General features: G+C 33.7%; 1 protein-coding gene across 4 annotated transcripts in view; it reads right to left on the reverse strand.

The window, feature by feature from the left end:
- The window catches only part of Mybl1 (MYB proto-oncogene like 1), a 33926-nt gene extending 7538 nt beyond the window's left edge, over nt 1-26388 (reverse strand). For 2 of the 4 annotated variants that reach the window (XM_004842105.3, XM_004842103.3), the window contains exons 1-10: nt 25775-26080; nt 15988-16093; nt 15220-15291; nt 12684-12776; nt 11036-11256; nt 10440-10614; nt 8034-8105; nt 7398-7502; nt 3908-4141; nt 2317-2679 (exon numbers count right to left, since the gene is read on the reverse strand). In XM_004842105.3, the coding sequence (XP_004842162.1) occupies nt 2317-2679; nt 3908-4141; nt 7398-7502; nt 8034-8105; nt 10440-10614; nt 11036-11256; nt 12684-12776; nt 15220-15291; nt 15988-16093; nt 25775-25794 (1461 nt within the window). In that variant the 5' untranslated portion in view covers nt 25795-26080. Of the gene's footprint in view, nt 1-2316; nt 2680-3907; nt 4142-7397; nt 7503-8033; nt 8106-10439; nt 10615-11035; nt 11257-12683; nt 12777-15219; nt 15292-15987; nt 16094-25774; nt 26081-26151 lie in introns of those variants that run through there. The other 2 variants (XM_087190417.1, XM_021256068.2) reach the window with 2 other exon arrangements.
- Between the last annotated feature and the right edge of the window lie 31 nt (nt 26389-26419).

Genomic DNA, 26419 nt, shown 5'->3' on the forward strand with positions numbered 1-26419 from the left:
TATTCAGTTACATAGAACAGTACAAAAGTTGTAAAACAAAATTTAAGTGTCTTCAGAGATGTATATAAACCATAAATAGCTGCTGTGTTAACTGTTAACACAGTTGTCGTGATATACAAAATGTTTTTTAGTTCTATTACTAACAAGTGATCTTTCTATGGCCCTTTCTATGAGAGTAATATGAATTCAGAATATAATGATAGGCTGGGCACAGTGGTAGTCTCACCTACTTGGAGGCTGAGGCAGGAGTGAGGTAGGATAGAAGAAACAGGCAAAAAGAAAACAAAGAAATTCAGTATTTTTATATCCCTTAGTACTTTAAAACTCTACGTCAGGTTCCTGCTCAGCTCTGCACTTAGAAATGTTAGTCATTTAAGAAAAGTTGGTAAGGGCCGGGGATTTAGCTCAGTGGTTCCGGCACCTGCCTCACAAGCACAAGGTCCCGAGTTCAATCCCGGTACCAAAAAAAAAAAAAAAAAAAGAAAAGTTGGTAAAACGAGGTTTATAGCTTTAAATTTACCTGACCAATCTCATCCCCTTCAGAACTGAAGACACCAAGATAAAAAGTGCTAAACCTATAATCATCTGGGTTCCAGGAAAATCAAAGCCTCACAAACCACCCATGATAAGCAATAACAATCATAAAGACTCAAGGGATCTTGGCCCACCTCAGCTAACCCATTAGAAGCTGGCATTACACTTTTGTGAGGGGGCCAGTCCAAACCCTTGCATCAGCGTGAGATCCTTCCCAGTTATTCAAGCTTTTCCTATTACTTTCTAATCCTGCCTAGTAAACCTGCCTATGCCCACACTGACATATCCTATTTTTTTTTCCATGACGTAAGTCAGTGAGTATACCTACTCAGCTGGCTGAGTTAGGTCCCTATCTCCTCTTTGGGAGAACCTTCTCAGACTCCATTGGTGACAGGAGGATCACAAGCCCAGGAGTTCAAGGCCATCCTGGGCAACAGAGCAAGAACCCAGCTCAAGAAAAAAAAAATACAATAATAATGCTTTGCTGATAAAGAAATACAGCTGTCTGGCAAATTCGCCTAAATTTGCCCATTTAAAATACAGCACAGAACCTCCAAACAGACAAAATTAACATCAGAGTCTGTTTTTTAAATTACACAATGTCTACAGTGAGTCTCTTAATATTTGAATTACTTTACTCTAAGATTAGCAATCCAACCCTCTTTTATGGGATAAAAATCCAAATTTTCAGCCATGGGATATATGCTTCCAGCCACTTTTGACCTTAGAATTTACACTTCAATAAAAATTGCTAGTGTGTAAAACTCCAGAAATGGAAAACTGTTAGTGTGCCCAAGCCTATTTCACTTTCCTTGAGTTGCTTTTTAACCCTGAGGCCTGGAGAGGGAGTAAGGAAATGATGCACTAACTATTCACACTGTACTCCATGTAAATGCTACCTCTTGAAGCATGGGTACAATTTCCAGATTCCAGCAGCGAGTACTGCCACTGCTAGATCCTATTCATCTTCTCAACCTCAAAATACACCCCAATATTCTCCATGCATTAGACCATTAAACTCCCTACACTCCCCAAACACCTTTTAGTCTGTCAAAACACTTTCAGGAAACAGCAACTCTATTTCCTACTGTGAGCTAGGACACGTGGCTCACTCAAAATTTCATTCCACTTAACCCCTAAAGTTTTTTGAAAGACGATTAACTGAAATGCTATAAGAAAAGTTTGGTGCACAGCTTGGAATATAGTAAGTGTTCAATAAGAAATTGTCCTAATATAAACATTTTTTGCTCAGGGATATTACTAAAGGAAAAAGCAGATAGTTTTTGACATCCCTAGAATACTTTCTGACATGAGATTCTTACAGTAAGCAGTTTTCTAAGTTTCTTCTAAAGAATGTTAAAAAGAAAAATTTAACTGGTAAACTAAAATCTAAATTATTCTAAATAGGTAAAGGCTCTTTATACCTTCTCAGGTGTATTTAATCAAGAAGTCAGACTGGACTTCAGTCTTACCTCTGCATAAGATAACTTTGGGCAAATCATTTTATCTTTCTGGGCTGGTTTCCCGATGAGTCCTACAAAGATGTGGGACTACATAGTGCCCCCCCAAAAAAGTCCCTTTCAGCCCTTAGAATTGTAGGATACAATGAATGCAGCTATAACACTTTGTGAAACACCTGATTTACCTCATGTATACATTTAAACACATTATCTATTTTCATGTGTTATCAATGCAACTAACTGCTATTAAGGATACTAGAGATCTAATTTAATTTAACCTAGTTCATCAACATGGGAAAACATATATAAAACAACATTATACCTGTGAAGGAGAAAATGGTAGTGTTTTCACTGGTGTGTGTTTTAATGCTGCATTGACCCCATCATTGAATGAGCCTTCATCAAGTTCACTACCAGGGGACTGATTCAGTCGCATTTTTCTCTTCTTTCTGAGGATGGTTGGTGGAGTGCTAAACTTGGCTACATTTGGGGATGTTACAGGAACAGCTTCACTGTTTCCATCATTACAACTATTTTTCTTCCCTTCAAGTACAAGACTAAATTGACATTCCATGGCGCCTTCATTGTGTTGAATTCGCATTAATTTAACTGGTGTGGACTTGACAGGAGAAGCAGCAGCATCAGAAAGATCAAAACTGGTAACATCACTCCATGCTACAGGGTCCTGTAATAAATTAAATTCTTAACTAAAGTTAATACAGTAACTAGTTAAATCTGATCCTAACCACAGGATGATTTCCACTGAGTTACTTAACTACTCATTATTAGTATTAGTATGGTTTTTGTTTTTTTTTTGGTACCGGGGATCGAACTCAGGTCCTTGTGCTTGCGAGGCAGGCGGCAGAACCACTGAGCCACTGAGCTAAATCCCCAGCCCCTACTCATTATTAGTAGAAATAGCTTTCCCGGGATGTCTTTTTTTTAAGCAAGACCATCTGAGAGGAGCAAATTATGTTTTTTCTACAATTCCAATTTATTTATTATTTTTTTTTTTTGGTACCAGGGATCGAACTTGGGACCTTGTGCTTGCAAGGCAGGCACCGGAACCACTGAGCTAAATCCCCAGCCCTACAATTCCAATTTAGAACATTCCAAAATATTATTTCATTTACTGTCAATATATTTTATAGAAAAAGAACAAATTATTTTAAGTTATCAAAAAGTACAATTCATCATAAAATTTCATATTCACTTTACATCAGGAAAACACTATCAAATGCTACAGAATATTTTGGTAATATGTGTGGAACATTTTAAAAATGGTGATATACTTTGATCCAGAAACTCAATTTAACCTGAGGGTATATAATCATGATTTTACACAAAACTTTATATAAATACTTTTTGTTACCAGTAATACTGAAAATGTTATCAATAATACCAACTGTCCAATAATAAAAGTACATTCAGTAAATAAAATTTTCTTACATTCATCTGAATAGAATACTATAAAGCCACTAAACCTCAAGTTTAAAAACTGGTTCAGAAAACAAAGATATGCTCATGATATAACTAGAAGACAAAGGAAATCTATAGACATATTTTTGCATTTAAAAGAAACATACATTTTCTACATATACAATATAGACTGAAAGGAATACTTGAAATTGTTAACTCTGAGAATGGGGGACTTTAATTTTCTTCTTTCCAGTTTTCACTAGTTTCCAAAATTCTCTGGTGCATTTCTACAACTTTAATAAAAATGAACTGTTTTTAATTATAAAAATTCTTTATAAGGCACATGCTTGAGAAAAGATTTAAACTTTTTTTTCTTTTTGTCTAGAAGCTATTGCATGGTATACAAAGTAATAAATGTGCTCGAAATTGCATTTCTGAGCATGAAATCATATAACTAAAATCAAGTTTTTGATAACTTACAATCTCAAACTTACAGATTCAATAAGTTCTAGGGTCTCTGCAAATTCTGGGATGGTCTGTAGAGAAGACAGCACAGCATTTGCCTCCACAGCCAGGAACTTTGTGGGTGAATTCTGCTGCACAGACACAGCTTGATTTTCATTCATACCATAAAACTCAGTAGCTTGATCCTCGAGGCTATTTAGAGTATTAGACATGCTGTCATCCATGAGAAAACTACCAGACCAGGCAGCAAAGTTTCCAAGTTGCTAAAGGTACAAAAGAAATGTCAATATTTGTCATTTTCAATGGAGGTATAAATTCAGATTTTAAGTGAAAGTTTTTTCTAGAACAAGTTACTTAATATTTCAGCTAAAAATAAAGTAGCAAATATATTACCTTTCCTCAAAATTGGTACAAAATGTGTTTTAATTGAATAATATATGTTGGCTATATTTTTTTCTAATTATAATTTTTATTTATAAAATATATTACAAAAAATACACTAATAATAAACAAAAATTTTTAAAAAATCATTGTGAGCTAAAATAAGCAAATAACAAAGTCCAACACTCACTCACAAGCCCTGCACCCAGGGAATACTTAGCTATAGTACTTGCACTTCCCTAATGAATAATGCTTTTTTACTCTGGAGTTCCTTTGCAAGCACTGCTGCTCCCTTTATCTAAAATTTCCCTAATCTACTGACCAAGCAAACTCCTATTCTTCCTTTAAGATACAGTTCAAATATGGGAAAGTATTCCATATGATTATACATTTTATCTGCTCCATTTATAATAATGTCCTCATTCATCTATCTTACTAATATATAATCATCTTGCCTTTCATAACTGAGTTCAATATTTCTTCTAGGAATCTATCCCTGACTGCAGGAATCTAAATTAGGGACCTCTCCTATGTGCTTCCATAAAACTTTCAGGCTTGTTTTATCCACTATACCTTGTTTATTGTCTCTGATCTCACTGTAGAGTAAATCCTTTGACATCAGGGACTGTAATTTTTCTTATCTTTAGAGATGTTCACTTGGCAATTTACTTATCTTGTGAGCCTAGCTTCCCATTGTCTTATCGTAAAAAATAAGAAAAGAGTAATGAATGAAATAATAACATCTAAAGTGTACTGTTCAGTACTACTGTTCAGTAGCACTTCTTGAGATGATAAAAATGTTCTATATCAGCAGCTACTCAATATGGAAGTCATTAGTCATGAGTAACCAAAATGTAGTGCAACTAAAAAACTGAATTTAAAATTTTATTTTAAATTAAATGTGCCTGGTAGCTACCATATTTTAGCAAGCACATTCCTCATTCCATAGGAAGCACTCAAAAAATGATTCGAATCCTTATTAAAATAAAAATGCTAAAATGTGCTAATAATTCACAATAGCAAAACGTGAAGTTTCAAGTTAAAAATAAAGTGAAAAGCATTGTTATAAAATAAGTTAATACCTGTTTTAAAGATTCCCCAAAATAAAACAATCTTGTTTCATTAGCATAACCACCTTCTGAATTAATAATCACTTTCAGGAGACAGATTCCAAATCATATGCCTTTCAATTGAAATTGCATGCAAGAAAAAGATCCAAAAGACAAAAAAGAGGTCACTGGGCCCCACAGAAAAACCATAGGGTTATAATCATATAGAACTAAATCTGAATCTCTAGCAAAATTTCATCTAGTTCACAGAATTAATATGAAGATTGTCAGAAATACATATAAAACAGCTACAAGAAAATATAATGGATACTCAGTAAAAGGGTGGCCATTACTATCACATAAATTTAAAAAAGAATAAATATATATGTATGGATTCTATTCTACAAGCTACAACAACTTCCCTCTAAAACTCAAAATATCTTTATTCAACCAGATCTTTAAGAGAGTGAAATCTTAATAAATTCTAAAAAATTAGTAATTCTCCCTTTTTAATACAAAATGCTAATTCTTTAACTAATTCTATTTTCTTGTTAAAGTAAGACTTCTACTTTAAAAAGCAAGTGATTTAAACATGATATAATCATCTACAAATGTAGACTCTGTAATCGTAACTATTTATTTGTAGCTTCTTACTTCAGGTCTTCCTATTTGTCAATGGCTTTTGCAATTTCAAAACAAAAACTGCTATCCTGTAGTATATATCTCATCTGTTACAACTAACAAATGTCATTTTTAAAATACCCTCTTAAGTAATATAAAGACATCACCAGTTGTCTCATAATACTATTTTAAGATCTCATGCTATTCTTAGTGATGTTGTGTGAGTTCCCAGTCACTCTCCGTGTACTGCCCACTCAAGCTCCAAACCAAGAAAAACCTTTCTAAAGATAAAAAGGCTCAAGGTATTATTTAAAACTTTGAAAACTGTCTTTTAAGTATAAATGTTTTCTTTTTAATTTAACTAGAATGATTACTATTCATCCTAATTTACTACTCTTAGTTATTCTCATTATCTGAATCTCAGACAGTAGTTTTCATACCTGGTAACGGAAACCCAACATCCATATAAAATATCTTCTACTGAAAGACTTCTTTAGTGAGCATAAAAATCTAAATATTCCCTTTCTACATATTTTTAATGTTATTACTTTTCCTAAATTTATTAAATTCATATTCTAAATATGGTAAATAAGAGAAAATTTTCAAAGAGAATAAAAGTAATCTTGGAGCTTATAAATCTCTCTTCCGGCCAGATGTGGTGGCCCATCCCTGTAATTCTAGCACTCTGGGAGGCTGAGGCAGAAGGATCTCAAGTTTGACCCTAGCCTGGGCAACTTAGCAAGACCCTGTCCAAAATAAAAAATAAAATGGATTAGGGATATAACTCAGTGGGAGGGCCCTCAGTTCAATCCCCAGGACCGCAATAAATAAATAAATAAATAAATAAATAAATAAATTCTATAACAGTTAAATTCCTCATTTTCTAAGCTTTATTTTTCAACATTATTATGTCAACATTATTTAGAATGTCTGAAATAAAACCAAGACCTAATTGAAACTACACATAATTTTCCTATGTATATCAAAGATTTTACCCTACATCTGCTTAAAATTTACGACACAAGAAGTACCCTAAAAAGAAGTATCCTAATAAAGAACACTGTAAAATTACTAAAAGAAATGCATATCAAAATCTGGCAACCTCGGGCCAGGGATTTAGCTTAGTGGTTTCCAAGGGCCCGAGTTCGATCCCTGGTACCAAAAAAACAAAAATAAAAATAAAACAAGACAAAAAAATCTGGCAACCTCCTAGTTGCAAATTTAAAAAAAACTACTGGGCCTGGGATTTAGCTCAGTGGTGCCATGCCTACCTCGCAAGCACAAGGTCCCGAGTTCGATCCCTGGCACCACAAAAAATAAAAACTATTTTTACTCCATATTAAAATGTGAAGTCATACTCAATATCCTCTATAGCTGATGAAAAGTATAAAAGCATATATATATATATATATATATATATATAAATAAAGGATTCTATCAAGAAACTCTATACAAGCTTATTTCTTACAGATGGAAGTCGCTTTCTTTTAACTTCATTCTCAGCTGACATAAGAAGCAACTCAAGTTCCTTTATTTTCTTTTCCTTATCAGGATCTTCATCAACAAAGGGTTGCTACAATAAGTTAAATAAAAGAAAAAAATTGGCTACTTACACATTTATTATTATAAGTGTTCTGATTTTTATTTTCTATGCAACCTAAAATAGATTTTCTCTAATAAAGCTTAATACGACTATATCCTAATATTCAATATATTATAATTCCCCTGATATCTAAAGATGTACTAGCAAATATTTTCAATTTAGCATAAAAGATGTGAGAACATTTAAATGCACTAAAAACATTATCATCTATACCAGCTGAAAAATTTATGTCTAGAATATTTAAGTTTTACTGAATTGTAATATATACATTTTATCCAATTTAGCAGATGCTTGATGGAAAAAGGGAAAAAATTACCAAATTGGTGCTGTCAATTACCTTTTATTTGTACAGTTTATGTTTTTTAAACCCACTTACTCTTTCCTTTAATGTTACAATAAAGTAAACAAAACTTAATAATGTTTAGTAGATAAGGAAAAGTGCACTGTTTGACTTTAAAAAATGTTTGAAAGCATTCCCTTTGTCTGTTACAAATAAGTTACCTGAAGAAAGGCAGAAGTCTGAATATGCTCTACACAACTACCTTCAGACGATACATACTGATAATCAGGGATCTAAAAAGGACAATAGTTAAAGCATTACTATTACATATTAACACCATACAAATTTTTTAAATCTGAGGCAAACTACAAAAACTTGTGATGTCACCAATACAACTAAAGTATCTCTAATAATTTTGGAAATTCATACTTACAATAGTTTCTTACCTACTAACTACATCTATTCCTAGTATTTATTGATAAAGCCATAACTTTTAGGAAAAATCTCAGTTTCCCCTAGATGAAATAGAATTACTTAGCCTAGTTTTGTCAACATTATCCACCAACTATTATTAAAAATCTGGTATGTAAGGGTTGCTCTCTCTCCTGGAGAAGACAATATAATTGTGTTCCTATCTGTCACAGGAAAGTACTAATGCATAAGAAGCTCTTACAAGATAGAGACTAAAGAAAATTTACATCTGCAAATCCTACCACCACCCCATGCCAATCTGAGTAAGACAGGATAACATGGACTTTTTCTATCACTCATTTTAGAAAAAAAAAATTAGAATCACTCAAGTACTAGATACATGTATGTAACAGATACTCTGACAATGGACTAAATAACATTCTGCTTCATTTCTAAAACATCTTTAATAAGAACTATGAATTGAGTGAGCAGTGATAAAAATAAATGAAGTATTTGTAAAAATCCTTAAGTCAAATAAATATGAAATTATCTACTTTCTATAATGGCCTACAGAAATCACTAATGCAAAATTATATGACTTCTAACATAGAATGTACCTTTTACAGTATTCAATTAGTATCACTTATCACTCAGCTTGGTAACTCAAATAAATTAAAATTTATCTTTCTCAAACTTTTAATGAAACTCTGTGTCAGTACTTCAATCTTTTTCTCCAAGTCACACTTTGCAATAAAATTCTTTTTAATATTTAAATTAATGATGAATATATAAATCTTTCAAAAATTATTAAAGAGGAAACTATTCTTAGAGTATAAGAAATATCCCTATCTTTCCAACATTTTTTGTTGTTTTTTTTTTGGTACCGGAGATCGAACTCGGGACCTTGCGCTTGCGAGGCAGGTGTCGGAACCACTGAGCTAAATCCCCAGCCCTTTCCAACATATTTTGATTCAGACTGTTAGGCACTCCCTTGGCCTCAAGTAATTTAAAAAACTATTTTCCTGTAAGTTAAAAAAAAATTTAATTGATGACCTTTCTAAAACAGAAGAATGATTCACTTTATGCTGCCAAAATATAGGACTACAAAGAACAAATGTAAGAAAATAGACAATAAAATCTTAAGACAATAAAATCATAATTATCAGCAGATAATTGTGCTATCTTCATGTTTTCTTGTATGTAATTTAAAATGTTACTATTTTTAAGTGGCTCTTTTAAAAGTATGTCTAAAAAACGTATTAATATGTATAAAATGGGCTGGGGATTTAGCCCAGTGGTTCCATCGCCTGCCTCGTAAGGGCAAGGACCCGAGTTCGATGGCCGGTACCAAAAAAAATATATATATATATACGTATAAAATGTAGAATAAAATCAAACCTGAAGCATATTAACCACAGATTTTTAAGACCCAGTCCAGTTTTGTCTTTGGTAGACACAATTTAGTCCTGACTTAATCTTTACATTTTATACGAAAATTATCAAGAACTGCTCATCATAAAAAATGGAATATAAGGCCGGGGATTTAGCTCAGTGGTTTCGCCACCTGCTGCGCAAGCGCAAGGACCCGAGTTTGATCCCCGATAACAAAAAAAAAAAAAAATGGAATATACAGGTAGACAGGAAGATAAAAGACTTCTAAACTAATTTCTTGCAGGTAGGAAAATGCATTATAAAAGTCAAAATAGTTTGCCCCATTTTGAACTTTAATCTCTAATGACTCTGTCTAAATAAAGACTGAAATCACCAAGTGACTGGCTACTACGAGGGAATGCAAAGCTGAAAGACATCAAAAGCAAATTACTCACTGCACCCCCAAAATAATGGCTGGAATTATTTACTATTTTCTTCTTTAATCCATTTTTACACACCCATGAGTCACACACCTATAGTTACACAGAACATTTTAAAAATGGAAACTATAATAGATATGAAAGCACAGATAATTAACTCAATCATAAATAAAGATGAGAATGAGTATAAGGGCATATACACATACTGTGTTTAACGTAAAAATTACATTAAAAGGAAATATTTTAATGTGTTCCCAAAATATTTGTAAAAGTTATAGCATATTTTTTCAGCTTGTACATGTCTATTCCCCACCCCCTTAATTTTTATCGTCCTATTAAGAAACCACTTTCCCATCTAGCAACTAAAGAGATTTTTTAAATAATAAAGGTATTAAAAATATGTGCCTGAACAGGTATGTAAAACTGATTCTGCGTTTGCAAATGGTCCATAGTCGCACAAGGTTTGTGTTGAAGTTTTGATGAAGACTGTTCTGATTTTATTCCATCCTGTAAGTAGCCCTCCTGTTCCACTTTTCTTCGCATAGTAGAATTCCAATGATTTTTGATAGAATTATCAGTCCTAAGAAATGAAAGTTTGTGATTAAAAAAAGAAAAGAGGACTCCAATATTTTAATATTGTGTAACTTGGACAAAGTACTGAAAATAAACTTTTACATCTGATGAAATTAGATACTTTAAAAACTCTGAAGATAAATCATAAGTGAGGCTTAGTGCTGTAACCACCACAGACATTTTGGGGAATAAGATGAAGAAGGTCCCTGCTCTCCTGGTGCTTAGTGTGTCTGCAGGTGTGGCATTTAAAACATAATTATATTCTTTACCACAGAAATTATTACAGATGTTCCAAACAGATCCTTGTATTATGCAGTCTAAATTTTAATTATAAATAAAAGTCACAGGGTGCTTACAAATATATTTAATAGGAATGTAATAAAGATCATGATTAAATACAAAAAGTGTATATACATTTATATAAGCACCTTCCAGGAAGGAGTTTGGCAATTTCTGCCCAACGATTTCCCAACCGCTTATGTGCTTCATAGATGATCCTGTCTTCTTCTTCTGTCCAGGAAGATTTCTTTACTTCAGGATTCAGATGATTATGCCATCTTTCTCTACACTGCTTGCCTATTCTTCCTTTTAAATGTTTTGCAATTAAAGACCACCTTTTTGGTCCATATTTTTGAACTAATTCAATAACCTAAGAAGCAAAAACAAAGTATGAAAAATTGTTACTTTGTTTAAAGCATATCTCAAGAATGCCGGGGCTAAAAGTATCACCTGTGTTAAAGCACTTGCCTAGCATGTATGAGAACCCCTGGCCTAAATCCCCAGCATGGCAAAAAATGAAAAAGACATTAAAATGCCAATTTAAATAAGTGCACTAAATTTAAGCCACAACTACAATGTATAAAAAACAATTCTACCAATAAACAATCCTTCACCATTTGACAAGTTCAAAAATTCACTCCCTATTTATTTATTTGCTTATTTTTTGGGTACCGGGGATCAAACTTGGGACCTTCAGGTTTCGAGGCAGGTGGCAGCATCACTGAGCTAGATTCCCAGCCCACTTTTTTTTTTTAACTCCCTACTTACTTAAAACCTAAGGGCTACAGTGACTTGTAAGTTAAAATGTTTTCATACAAAATACTGTAAAATAACAGTAAAAATATTCACACTTGTGTATCTTCTACTCTTACATCTTAAAAATAAAAAAATAGCTTCAGCAGAACACTAAACAAACCAATCTGCAAGCAGGAAGGATCTATACTAACTGCCTTTTCATTTCTTCCTTTCTCACACTGAAAATACACATTCGTTTTTTTACAGTTTAATTTTTTTTTTAAACTTAAAATTGCAAGAGTTAGTTATTCCCAGCCCACTTTATCTCACTGTCACTTTGCCTCACTGTCACATGAGGCAATATCACACTACGAACATTTTATATTGATGGAATATTTAAATTTAATATATATAAATATTTTTACTATATGCGTGTATTTACTATGTTTAAAAAGAAAATTTAAGAATTTATTAAATGTACTTTTTTTTTTTTGGTACTGGGGATCGAACTCGGGTCCTTGTGCTTGTGCAGCAGGCGGTGAAACCACTGAGCTAAATCCCCAGCCCTAAATGTACTTTTAAATGAGATCACACTTTAAAACATTATCATCAGCCACCAAGTAAATCAGATCATACCAAGTCTAGCAAAGTAACTTTAAGAATGACTTCTTACATACAAAATTATCAAATATAAAAATTAAAATTGGTTTTAATATGTTAATGCAACGTTTAGTATATGCACTAAGCGAGCACTGTTAATGCAATTTTTTTATACCCTAAATATGGTTAAACTAAGCTTTAAACAAGGTAGGCCTATAGCAAGCATTTTCCTTCTACAAATCACTGTCATCATGAATGGATTATATTTTATATTTGGTTTCATTCATTTCAGAAAAAAACTACATCTCAAGACATTCAATATTTAATCATCACATAAATAGCCTCCAGAGAAGAAAATTAAGTGAAGAACAAAATCAAGTGATTTAAGTATGTATTAAAACAAAATATTAGTAAGAAAAAAGCTAATACACCTATACAGTGAACATAAAGAATACATGTTACCCTCTGATCCTCTTCTTTAGTCCAAGGACCCTTTATCAATTCTGGATTTAGAACTTTCTGCCATCGATGTTGGCACTGAAAGTCAGAACGATTCTGAAAGAATATGAAAATGTTATTGAACAACTATCTTTCAGAAAGCAAGTTAGCCCAAACTTATGTCTTTCATACTTAAGCAAGTTTTCAAGACAGTATATTAAGTATCATTTCTTAAACACTTGTATTTATTTTAAATCCCTATACCCATATTCTATTTTTAAACTGATCAGCAAGGTTGAGACTAAAAATAAAAACAATATATTTGAAATTAAAATACGCAACTCTATATTATGTCTTATAACATAGCAAGTAGCAAAGCTATAACACAGACATAGGTCTGAGGAAGAAAAGATAGTAGTTAGAAAACTATATAAAGGAAACTAAGAACGCAAACAGCATAGCAGTCCAGACTCACAGAGTACAATTAAAAAAACCCCTGAAGAATCTGGGCTTAGTTGCACATGCCTGTAATTCTAGCACCCTTCGAGGCTGAGATAGGAAGATACAAAGCTGAGCCCACGTTGGTCAACTTACTGACTTAGCAAGACTCTGTCTCAAAATTTTAAAAATAAATAAAATAAAATAAATAAGGGTTGGGGATATAGCTCAGTGCAAAGGCCCTAGATGCAATCTGCAGTATTGGGGGGGAAAATACTCTAAAGGCATGACTAGATTACTGCATGATATTAAAAGAAGTTTACAAATGATGACCCCGAGTTATCAAGAAAATGTTAACTATATCTAAATAGAAGATTTGCATTACATTTCAGTTAAATTGTTGAAGAACTGATGCTTAAAAAGAAAATGAATTTACTAGAATAAGAAAACTTTATATAGAAACATCTCAAACTTCAAAAATGATTAATAAATGAAGCCTTAATCTGTTCGACTAGTAAATATAATACATTATGAGGATAAAAATAGCAACACATTATAGTTCATTACTGATTTACAAATTACAGTTACTAATTCATATCCAAGATTACAGATAATTTAAAAATATTTTATAAAAGGGATAGATACAAATGTTTTTTCTACCAATGGCTTTGTACCAATGGACTTCAAATTATCCTTATTCAATTAAGCTTTTTTCTATTATGGTTTCTGTATATCAATGCTGATCCATCTTAAGACTACTACTTTCTTCAAAACAACCAGGTTTTCTCCTTATGTTTTTGTAACATTCCTAGATTAAAGCTATTGTAAATAACTTTTAAAATTTAGGTTCCATTTATTGAACACCACTAAAGGAACTATTTCAAACATCTTATATATTATTTCTAGTTCTCACAACAATACTATAGAAACAAACACTATCAAGTACATATTATAAGGAAGTTGAAGGCCAGAGGGTAAGTAATTTTTCTAAGCTAAGAGAGTTGATATTTGAATACAATTCAGACTAACTCCAAAATTTACTCTCTTCCCATTATTTGGTCTCTTTTTTCAGGTTTTGAGAGACATTATGACAATATAGAAAAAACACAGGTAACATGTTTTCTGAAACCAAAGTAATTAATATCAAAATTCAAATATGAGTATTTTGTCTACTCACAGCATATTAAAAACAAACAAGATATATATATAATAAAATGCGCAGATTATAAAATTATGTATGAATAGTATGTGAATTAGTATAATGAAAAATAAGTGTAATTTTTAAAAAAATCTGTAACACTTTAAAATGTAAACATTAGATAAACATTTTAAGCAGTTTTTCCTGATTTTTCTGGTTAGCTATCAAAATATTTCAATATTTAACTTCTCTCAAGTTGTTTTAATATGCACCACAAATATTTATAAAGTTCTATCCAAACTTAGTGCCATTTTTGCTTTATATTGGTCATCTTTTTAGGCCACTGGATAAGGGTTTTACAGAGTGATCCCTTATCTAAAATGCTTGAAACCAAAAATGTTTCAGATCAGATATGTACGGATTTTGAAATACTTGCATATCCATAATAAGATATCTTGGGGATGAGATCCAGATCTAAACCCAAAATTCACTTATGTTTCATAGAGTACACCTCATACACATGACTTGAAGGTAATTTTGTACAGTATTTTTAGTGCACCTGCATTTTTGCATTTTTACTATCACCTATTACTTGAGTTCAGGTGTATGTCAGAACTCAAAAAGTTTTGGATTTTGAAGCACTTCAGATTTCAGATTTTTGTATTTGGTATGTTCAACCTGTACTAGAAAATCAGACTTTCTAAGCCATTAGCAACTAACTACAAGTGGAACAAAAACAGGAATGTTTTAAGGAAGGAAATTTAAATCTAAATCTAAAATGTGTACAGAGCCAGGCACAGTGGCAAGTCCCTGTAATACTGGGGGGGGGGGGGGGGCACCTGAGGCAAAAGGATTAGGGCAGCCTGGGCAACATAGTAAGACTCCATCTCTGAATGAATGAATGAAGTCATATTCTTGAAAAATAAATTTAAACCAATGTTCTAAATCAGACATGCTAGAAATATAATTCAACATTTTACTTACTTGAAGATGACTAGCAATTAGAGTCCAATCATCAGTTCCATGTTGTTCAACCAACTTCTTTAATTTATCATCCTATTAAAACAAGTATAAAAATTAAAAAGCTTTCCATCATCCTTTTTCTCTACCCCTAAAAATAGATAACTCTCTAGTTCTGTTAAGTTCTATCTAGTGACCATTTTTTAAACTAAAGCAACCATTATACAAATTTCTCCATTTACTACACTGTTCTGTCAGTCATACTATCAGTTATTCATGTCTCTGATCAAAGAAAAAGAATGTACAAGTTAGCTGATGGATATATTTTGGTGTTTGTTTGTTTTTATTTGTATATATTTATGTTACATTTATGATTAGGTGTTTGTACCAGAACGTGATGTATCTCTTATTTTTTCTCCCATTACCTGTGCACCCTTCACCCCCCTCCACCCTTCCCTATTTAAACAGACTTTGATTCCATTTTTTTTTTCTTTCTCATAATTTTTTTCTCTTCTTCCCTTTCCCCTTCCCCTCCCACCATCCCCAAACCCTTGGACCTTTTATTTCAAATTATCAATTATTCATTTTAATCATTTTCATCCTTATTTACACTTTCAATTTCTCACACTAGAGAAACTATTCTGTATTTACACGTGTGTCCTATTTATTTCACTTAAGAGTATGGCCTCAATATGCAATGGATACATTTTGTTTTGAATTACCTTTCATATCTATAATAGTATAAACTGACAAATACAAGTGTGAAATTAATAAACCTTGCCAGATAACTACCTCATCTCTTGTCCATTTCACTCTGTTCCAGAGTTTTTTTAATCCTTTTTGTTGTGGTACTTCATAATCATGATCAGCATACTGAAGGTCCTCATCCTCATCCTCACTACAAAAAATAATTATTTGTGATTCAATAATTTTATTTAAATTAGTTAAATTAAATTTGTATGTGTCAAGTATGACTGAAAAAGCCACCCAGACTAAACATACATACTTAATGAAGTTATTCAGAATATGAAAACTTAAACCAAACAATGGGGAAGAGATATAGTTATACTAGCATCAAAGAAATGAGACCAGGGGCTGGGGATTTAGCTCAGTGATTTTGCTGCCTGCTGCGCAAGCACAAGGACCTGAGTTCGATCTCCGGTACCTAAAAAAAAAAAAAAAAAAAGAAAAAGAAATGAGACCAGATGTGCCATTAACAGCCAAATCATAACCTTGTATGTCATTCTACAGAGTCTGACATTTATTCTTCATTTAACCTTTATCCTAAAAGCTAAAGGACTTTAAAGGAGCAAAAGATAAATATCTTGTGCTTTAAGAAAAATCAATAGCAAGAATGTGGTGAAACAGAAGAAGGAAAGCCAATTAGTAATCCTCATAATAACTTAAACAAGCAATTATTAGGGCCCAACTAATGAGAATAGTAAAAAACAAGCCACAACCAGTTTAAAGATACAACTAAAGAAGTAATCCATTAACAGTATCAATAAAAAAGGGTTATATATCTGGAAATAATTGTACCATTCAAAATCAAGGTATAGTAAATGTCAGAACACTATTATGAAACACAGAAAACTTGAATAAATCCAAAAATATTTAGACCTCTTTCTTGAGATGTCCATTCTTCCTAAATTAATTCATACTAAATGAATGAAAATACCAATACATTTGGGGAAAAAAATTAAGTAAGCTGATTCTATCATTCATAAAGAAGTAAAAAGTATAATATCTAGAAATAACACCCAGAAAAGATCTAAAAAATAATAGTGGGAGAATTATCATTACTTATTATCAATATATACTATAAAGAAATAAAACAGAACAGTACTGGCATATGAACAGACACACAAAGAAATGGAACAGGATAGAACATTTGGGGGAAAAACATGAAATTTGGTAAACTGTAACAGTAACATTTCAAATCAGTAGTATCAAGATAGACTTTTCTTTCACTAAATGGTGTAAGATACTCAGTAGACATTTTTTAAAATGAAACTAAGAGTCTTACTTTAAAATAAAATTCAGATGAAACAAATAATTTGCATTTTTTAAAATGAAACTATAATAGTACTGTAAGAAAATAGAAAATAATTCTACTTTTTAACATCTCTGAGTAGAAGAGAACTACCATATGACAAAAATCCAGAGCCCATAAAAGAATGGACCAACCACGGTAATAAGAGTAAATGGAAAGAAGTACATGAAACTAAAAATTATCTAAAAAGTAGAAACAAGAATTTTGTAACTGATGGGTATGAGGAATCAAAGATGACTCCAAAATTTATGGCTTTGGAAATATAACTAACGCTATTCACTAAGGAAAGAACAGATGCAGGACAGGCAGAACTCTGGAAAGAAAGAAAAGAAGGAAGAGTACAGTTTTTGACTAGATGTTTTCAAGGTACTTGAGAAATACACAGGTAGAAATGTTCAAAAAAATATAAAATTCAGGCCACATGAGGTAGTTTTCTAGTAGCCACATTTTTAAGAGAAACTACTAAAGTTAATTTTAATAAACATTTTAACCCAATATATCAAAAATATATTTTCAATATGTAAACAATATAAAAATTATAAATGAATTATTTTACATTCTTTTTTTTTTTTTGGGTACCGGAGATCGAACTCGGGTCCTTGCCCTTGTGTAGCAGGCGGCTAAACCACTGAGCTAAATCCTCGGCCCCATTCTTTTTGCTTAGTAAAGCCTTCAAAATCCAGTACGTATTCTGTAGTTGTAGTACATCACAATTCAGACTACCCCGTTTCAGGTACTGCAATTATCCTATTGGGCAGAACTGGTCTAAAAGGCAACTAGGTATATGGATCTTCTGTTCAGACACAAGTTTAGAATAGCTGTAGTGAGGAGCTGACCCCAGGAAAATTAACAGAGTGAAAAAGGAGTAAAAAAAAAAAATGAGCTTTTATGGAGTGAAAAAAAGAAAAAAGATAATTTTAAAGAAAAAAGCCCAGGAAAATACAGCAAGCCTCCAGAACAAACTGAATTTGAGGATTCTGAGTCACCAGAGAACTGGGCATCTGAAAATTACATGAACTAACATTTACTTAAAACTTTCTAAGTATCATATATTGCAGTAGTCTAAGAAATTTCTCTCTGAAAACTTCACACCAACCAGAAGAAGGGGAATAATATCTATTATTGATACTTCACATGTAGAAAATCTTGATTTAGAAAAGCACTGTAACTCCTTTGTTTTGTTTTGTTTTTTGTGGTACTGGAGATCAAACCTAGGAGTGCGCTACCACTGAACTACATTCCCAGCCCTTTTTTTTTTCACTGAGAATGGCAAACGTTTATTTCCATAAAATTGCCTTTATCACAAATTTAAAATCTGGAGGAGCCCTCCCCCCAAAGACTTCATAAATACGGATGGAACACAAAGTTTTCATTTTAAAAGGTCATATTGAAAGTGCTCAGAGATGATCCCCGTAGACATTTGTCCAACATCTGAGGAGCAGCGAAAACTTCAAGCAGCCAGGGTTGCTAAGACCACTTCATGGCCCCCGAATTAGCATTTAAATCCATCCACGTAATAGGAAGTAGTAAAATTTCTATGGCCCAGCAAGGGACAACTGCCCCGTGACAACACAGCTATAGGTCTTCCTGGGTATTCCATTTGACCTGACAGTGACGATGTCTGTTCTGCTCCCTCTTGTTTAATGCTAGGATCTTTCTTTCTTACTATAAAGCTCATTGGCACCCTTCTTGGAACAAAGCACGTTACCCGGAGGTAGACAGGAGGAAAATATAAATACCCGGAATTATATATGATTGCAGTTTCAATAAAAATACCTGATTGTTGTTCATAGACCCTAAGGCCACACGAAGTTAGAGGATATACGAAGTCAAAGAACTCACGCAGCATGATGGAGACTGGGCAGCCATCTCCCAGAGTAAGCTCGTGTGGCTGGATTTGCAGGTGTCCACCAGAGGCCATTGATCCAGTCTAACCATGAGCCACATTGGGGTACAGCTGGCGGACAAGTTGGCATGAACATGCTTCAACTGGAAAAGCATGAAGAGCCCTCCTAGCATGCCTAAGGCCTTCATCATTGCTTCAGACCTCAGCCCAAGGGATCACTGGAAGCAGGAACTCCCCTTTTGTTTTTTTTATTTTGAGACTTGGTCTTGCTAAGTTGTCCAGGTGGGACTTTGAACTTGTGATCCTCCTGCCTCAGTCTCCCAAAGTGCTGGGATTACAAGTAACTTTTTGACCACAGCCACACCAAATATGTCATGGTTGACCTTGAAAGTCCATTATTAACCACTTTACTATAACACACTAAAAAAATAAGAATACTAGTAAGCCAGAAGATACCAAAAACAAACCTCAACTACAAGGCTTTAGTTCTAATTTAACTAATTACTTTGTAATCTTGAACATATTAACCTCTCAGGGGTTTAGTTCACTTGTTTGTAAAAATGATTGTAATGCCATTTATCTTATGGTACTGGCTTAAAGATAAAATTAAATGAGAAAACCTATATTATACCTCATACAACACTGAGTAGAAAGGTGGTTGAATATTAATGTGCATAATCTGATCACCTAACAGAATGCAAAATCATTTTGCCTTTCTAGATTTAACTCTTTTCTAAAAATCCATTCTGATTTCAAACAGCAAAGTGTGAAGATTTGTCTAACCTTAGTGAAATATAATTAACAATGTGTGAGTGGTTCCTAATATCTATATTAACTCAATCTTACAAAATTGAAATATGAAGTCCTAGATTTAATATATGTTGTCTACAGACCCTTTGTAGGAACTTTTAATTGACTGAATTTTCAATTTCATGGAATGAAAATCCTTCATATCTGAACAGGCAAAAAAAACCATCAAGATTCCCTATTCTCTTATGATATTAATCTACCTCCCTAGCTGAATGCACTTTAATTTTGCAGTGGTCTCTTCCTGAACCCAAGGCCAATTTGTAACAATCTGCAGTCCTACTTCTATAAGGTTTTTTTTTCATTCAATTATACCAAACCAAAACCACAGGTTTAATTAAATACCTGTTATTGGCAACCATCTTCAGCTACCAGAAATATAATCTAATCAGCCAAGAGTAAACTGTTAAGTTGGTGATGCTTCAGAACGCAATAATTTCATAAATTTCTGAGTTACTAAATCAAATAAAGTATCAACCTTCCCAACCAAACAGTAAGCCTCAAGAGTAAAGACAAATGTCTATCATGTTCACTTCTCAGGACCAAGCATTCAAATATTTGTAAAATTTATAAGATCTTCCTTATCCTTCTACCACCCTCAACTAATCTATATTCCAAAATTACCTCATTTCCTTCCAACTCACCTAAAACTTCCACCTTTCTCAAGACAAGTGTGCTCTCAAAGTAGACATAAGACAGAAAACTTTGTTCTTTTAAAAAATTGAAAATACCTCTAGGAGGATGTGGAAGGCATCCCCCTTTGTTAAAAAGTATTTTCAGAATCCAAATGCACCTCTAAGTGGTAGAAATTTAAGAAGTAGAACTTGCTGAAACATTTTTAAGAATTCAATACAGACGGTATTCACTGAGTGTCTACTTTACTGCCTAACCTTTCCTAGAAATGTTCCCAGCAACATAACTATTTCCTGACACTCTAAATAACCCTCAGGCATGCTTTTCACAAGATTTACTCTTCTTTGCTCCCTTCAGATCCCAATAGGTTTCACAACATAATATTTAAGGTTGCTTTCTTAAAAAATGAGTTATTTCTGAACCAAAATAATTTTTGAGAATCTGCCCATATAAATTTGAATATTTACAAACATATTAACATCATATCTAATCTGTACAAAATCCACCTTAAGGTTATCAAAATATTTTAAGGAAATGAGTCCAAATTCTTACTTTGTTCAAAAAGACTAATTACCAAGGAGTAGTTTCCTAAAAACTTACTCCTTTTAACTTTAAAACTCTAGCCCCTTATTTTTTAACCACATTATTTTATTGTGAAAATTCTGTTTGTACATGAGATTTTATTCTGTTTTGCATTCAGCACAGTCATCAGTTTCATAAAGTGTTCAGGAAGCTGCATTTTTTGAGTGGGTAAATATGAAAGAACATTAAAGTAGAATTCTTAGAATCATCTCTACCACTGGGACTTTCCTAGAGTCTAACTAATCTATTTAGTTTGGGGATCAAGTTATTTCTTTTTTTTTTCAGAGCTAGAGATTGAATCCAGGGCTTTGGGCATACTAGGCAAGTGCTTATTTCTGAGCTACACCTTTAGCTCCAAGTTATTTCTATATATATTTAAGTGATTACTGAAAGAATTATATAACTTTCAACTAAGAGTAATAGAAAAAGATCATAGAAATTTATTACTATCACTAGCTACAACAGATGACCTAAGAGTGCCTATAATTTATCAAGAAAAAGGAAAGAGATAAATTTCACAAGTAACCTTACCAATATTCCACTTTTGTTATTTAACAATGAAAAAGTCCCATCACCCAGTAATAGATCTGCTATTTTTCTACTTTTTAGACTATCTTTTGGCATTTCTATATTATAGCAAACAGTGCTGTAATATACAATGGTTCAATAAAGCCAAGCTTCCTACTATGTATTTAAATAAATCATTTGTAGTCTACTGTCATTATTCTGGAAGACAGCAAAAGGTAGTGAAATTATTTCTCCATTCACAAAGCAAAAATAGAAGAAGAATTTGGTCTTTCACTCTCCAGTTCAAGGCTTGATTTTGAGAATTATTCTGTCAGCTTTTCAAGTCAAAGGAAATATTTATTCTTATAACCAAACTATTATAATCAAATGAAAAGTTTTGTAAATTATGAATAAAGGAGGAGATCAGGGTATTATGAAATAGCAAAAGGAAGCACAAAAAGTTCTACAACTAATAGGCTAGGAAAATAGTTAAAAATAACTTTACACCAGGGTGTAATCTAACAGGATGTAACAGTCACAACTTTACATGTGAAAAAAATATAAAAACTATCCATACTTGATGATATTAAGATAAAACATTTGAGATAAGCTCAATTTTAAGAGGTAACAATTATACTGCCTAAAAACAGTAAAATGAGATAACCAAAAGAAGATGTGAAAATATTTTGAAATTTATTTTTAATGGAAAAGCAACTAGTGGTCTGAAATCAGGGAAGCATCTGTTCTATAGAATTTGTTATACTGAAATTGTTTCAACTTAATCACATCTTTAATCACAAACTTCAAGTTTGAAATCTTTACCGTACTCAAAAAATATACCTTTACTATATTTCTTGAGAATAGGGTAACTGCATTTAATTTTCTTAGGTTCAACTGCATGCAAAGTATGAAAATTTATCAGGTAATTTCAATAAAGTGAAATCAGGCCACCCAGTGGTTAATATGATGTACTGCTACATGAATATTTATTTCCAAATCTAGACTGTACAAACGAGCATTACAGTAAAATAAATTTGACTTCACATGATTTTTGGCCATTACTTTTAGTATCAATACTGAAATAAATACTGAAGAGAGTTCTGCCTAGCCATGCATAAACAAAAGCAAAATGAGAACATTTGCTTGATTCCTTTAGAGTATGTATATTTTTAAATGAGAAAAAGAATCCAAAAGCCTCTCAAAAAAGGATACAGCAAATCTAGATAATAAAACATAAAATTCAAATCCCTATAATAGCAGATAAAAGTTTGGGCAAAGTTTATCTGCTTTCCCCAAAAAATACTGCCAGCTAATGACAAAGCTAATTAAAAAGTCTTTTCTCATATTTCAGTATACTTATTCTCTATCCATTTTGCCAGAAACAGCACAGTAAAATTGCTACACACACACACAGACACTACTTAAAAATTTTTTTCCAGTGTAAGAGCTGGTTTTTATTTTTTCAGTTTAGCGTAGTGTTTGGTCATCTCAAGTATAAATACCTTGATCTTCTTACTTGATAACAGTCTTTATAGTTTCTAAGCAGTTTTTTTTTTTTTTAGTTTATGTTTAAGGGTAGAACTAGCCCTTAGAAACTAAAATTATTTATATAGGAACATGCTTAAAATCAAATACATGTAAATAAGAGAATCCCAATTTTAGTATTGCCTGTAAACTATGTCATTAAAACCCTAAGTGTGATCTACAACTATTTTAAGTCGCAATACTAAATAAGCCCCTTCCTTTATGTAAATCTCAATGTCAGATTCTATAGCTTCCAAAAAAAAAATCAAAAGAGCCAACATACTTCAGTTGTTTCACATTGGAGGTAAGTTTTCTATTTTTAGACTTTTTTTCAGATCACACAGAAAAAGTGTGCTACAGGATTTACACCTATACTCTTGTACAAAACTTTTATGTAGCAAAATATAATTTTCATTCAAATTCTTAAATGGTTATACACTGGAAGTCTCATAGTATAACTTGAAATGACTGAATTATTTCTTTTCTCTTTCTACTATAAACTGGGTTTAAATATATTAAGATTCTTATCCAAAAGACAAAATACTTTGCCCAATGAATATACTGCTTCTCCTTCAAGACATTTCAGATTTGTTATTTAAAATACATGTCATATTTACATATACAAGAAATATAATTTAGAGCATGCAACTCATTCAAGTATGGAGGCCCTAAGAAATACACCAGAAGATAATTTCTCACATCCTCTACCTGTTTATTCCCAGGAGTGTAGCTGCACTCCACTACACTTAATTATTCTAGTCTTATGACTCTTCTAACTCATTCTATGCTTCAATTAACTCACACTACTGACAAGGAATAAAAATCAACAATACAATTAATGTTTAAATATCAAGCTCAAAGTATTGTCAATAAAAGAAGATAATTTTCGCAAGGATAACAGTCTACTATTGTGAAACATATACAACATGTAGGGCAAAGAAAATCAAATGGAAAAAAGAGGGTTATGATAGTCAGACATCAGTGTCTATAAATTTAATGCTTGGTGACAGAATTAGCCAAGAAACTGTTTCAAATAAGATTAACATCTAAATACATAATGCCACATATTAAATATAAGATGAATTATGTTGACATATTCACTTGCCACTTTGCATAATAATGTTATTTTAAAATTTTTTTAGACTTAAAAATTCAAAGGGCCTAAACCAGTGCTTCAGCAATTATAATTATAGGAGGTTTTAATTTGTATCTTTTCTGGAGATGGAGAGGTTATTTGCGTCCTTGAGTTTCTAAACAAGTAGTTCTCATCTGGGTGATATTTTCCCTCACCCCAAAGACATTCAGCAATGTCTACAGAAATTTCTGATTGTCATGATTGTCAGAAATGAGGTATTGCGGTCTTCTACTACGCCAAGGATGCTGCTAAACATCTTCCCATTACAAAAAAAAAAAAAAAAAAAGGATCTGATCCAAAATGTCAATAGTGCCAAGTTTGAAAATCATACTGTAGAGGGGATTGGTGTGTGTGTGTGTGTGTGTGTGTGTGTGTGTGTGTGTGTGTGTGTGTGTGTGTGCATTTGCTCCACAAGTGTTTCTTCTACACTGAAGTTGCTATAAAATAATACAAACTATATTATACTTTATGCTGATTTCTGCAAAACCATCTTACAGCAGAAGCTTAGAGCAAAGAATATCATATGTAGTTAACTGTCAATCTTCAACCAAAATCTACAATAAATGACTCCCTGTACCCAGGAACTACAACTCTAGAAGACTCTGAAGCTGTAAATAAAGTTAAAATATTTGGGAATTCTGCCAAACATCTTTTTATGTTTTTTAATAATACTAAAAATTAAAACACTGTAGATTTTTGTCACCTAAGTGATTACTCCATCTAATTTAGTAGTAGCTACTGCAGTGACATATAAAAATTAAATTCGTCCAGGTGTATTTTCCAAAAACAAAAAATGTGTCCCACCTCTGTGCAACACTTAGGTACACTCAGAGCCAAACTTGGACACTCAAAATGTTCAGTAAATAAAATACACTGTTTTATTTTTAAAATCAGTCTACTGGTAGTAACAGTGTGAAAGCTTCCCACTATAAGATATTAAGAGTATATACATAAAACTGAGGACACAGATATGGTAATTACAGAAAGAATGAAAAAGGTCCTCTCTCCTCAGCTATTCCTCAAGAGATTTTCCATAATCTTTGAAGGCAGCGAGTGGGCAGAGAGGTGCTCTCCCACGTTTGTCCCGGAGTTCCTGTTTTGACTGGCACGGTAAGTTAGTTCAGAAGAGAGAATCCCATTTTTCAAATCATCTAGGCAGGACACAACCACTTTTACCTGTCCCTAAAAGCGCAAAGACTTATCTGGCAAGAAACCTCCAAGAAGTGGCTGTGTGAGATTTAGGAGTCTGATCGTTCTTGGTGGATCGAATCTATTCAAAGGTCCAACCTGAGCAGGTATTACTCTTCGTGAGTCTTAAGCCCACTGGTCCCCGATTCGCCAGAGGTCTCGGCTGAGCTCCAGCCAGCGGGGCCAAAGAGGCACCGTGAAGGAAAGCCTCTGCCCCGGCTGGGGAGAACCTAGGCGATCGCGGGGAAAGAGAATCTGAGCCGAGACAGTGCCGACAGGCCTAGGCTAAAGGGATGTCACCCACCTGCGCGACCTCTTCGCCATCCTTCAAGTACCGCATAGGCTCGAGCTGGGCGGGGACGCAGGGTAGCCTCCTCCAGCCTCAAGCGAGTGCTCCTTCTCCCCCCACGCTCCAATCCCGAGGCGGCCCAGTGCAGAACGCGGGTCCTGGCAGGGCAGCACGGACGGATGGAGGAGCGGACCGCGACCACCCCCGGCCCGCCGCTCCTATCCCCGGCCCGGCCGGTTCAGGGATGACCCCAACATGTCAAGAGGAGCGTTCCCGCCCCCCGCCGCCGCCGCCTCTCAGCCTCCCGCTGCAGCCCCAGCGCAGCCCCCGCCCTCTTCCCGCAGCGGGCAGCTCCACAGCGCTCGCAGCCTCCTGCAGGGTTTTGTCCGCACCGCCAAATCTCGCGCCCAGCCTCCCTCAAGAGCCGCCGTTTGAATCTGCGCACGCGGCTCTAAACCTCATTGGCTATGTTGGCTGCACGCGGGCCGTGGAGGGGGACGAGGGCGGAGAAGGGAGCGCGCGCGCGACTGGGGGCGGGGCTGGGGAGATGGAAGCCGGGACTGGAACTTGCGGGAGTAGGCGAAGGAGCTTGGAGCCGGGGAAGAGCCGAGGTGGGGTTCGCCGGCCGAACTGTGACTTGACCCGGAACGCGCGGGGAGC

The sequence above is a fragment of the Heterocephalus glaber genome, unplaced genomic scaffold (assembly GCF_053883595.1).
Source record: "Heterocephalus glaber isolate CG9 unplaced genomic scaffold, H.glaber_assembly_v1.0 deba00001553, whole genome shotgun sequence".
In the NCBI taxonomy this organism is placed as follows: domain Eukaryota; kingdom Metazoa; phylum Chordata; class Mammalia; order Rodentia; family Bathyergidae; genus Heterocephalus; species Heterocephalus glaber.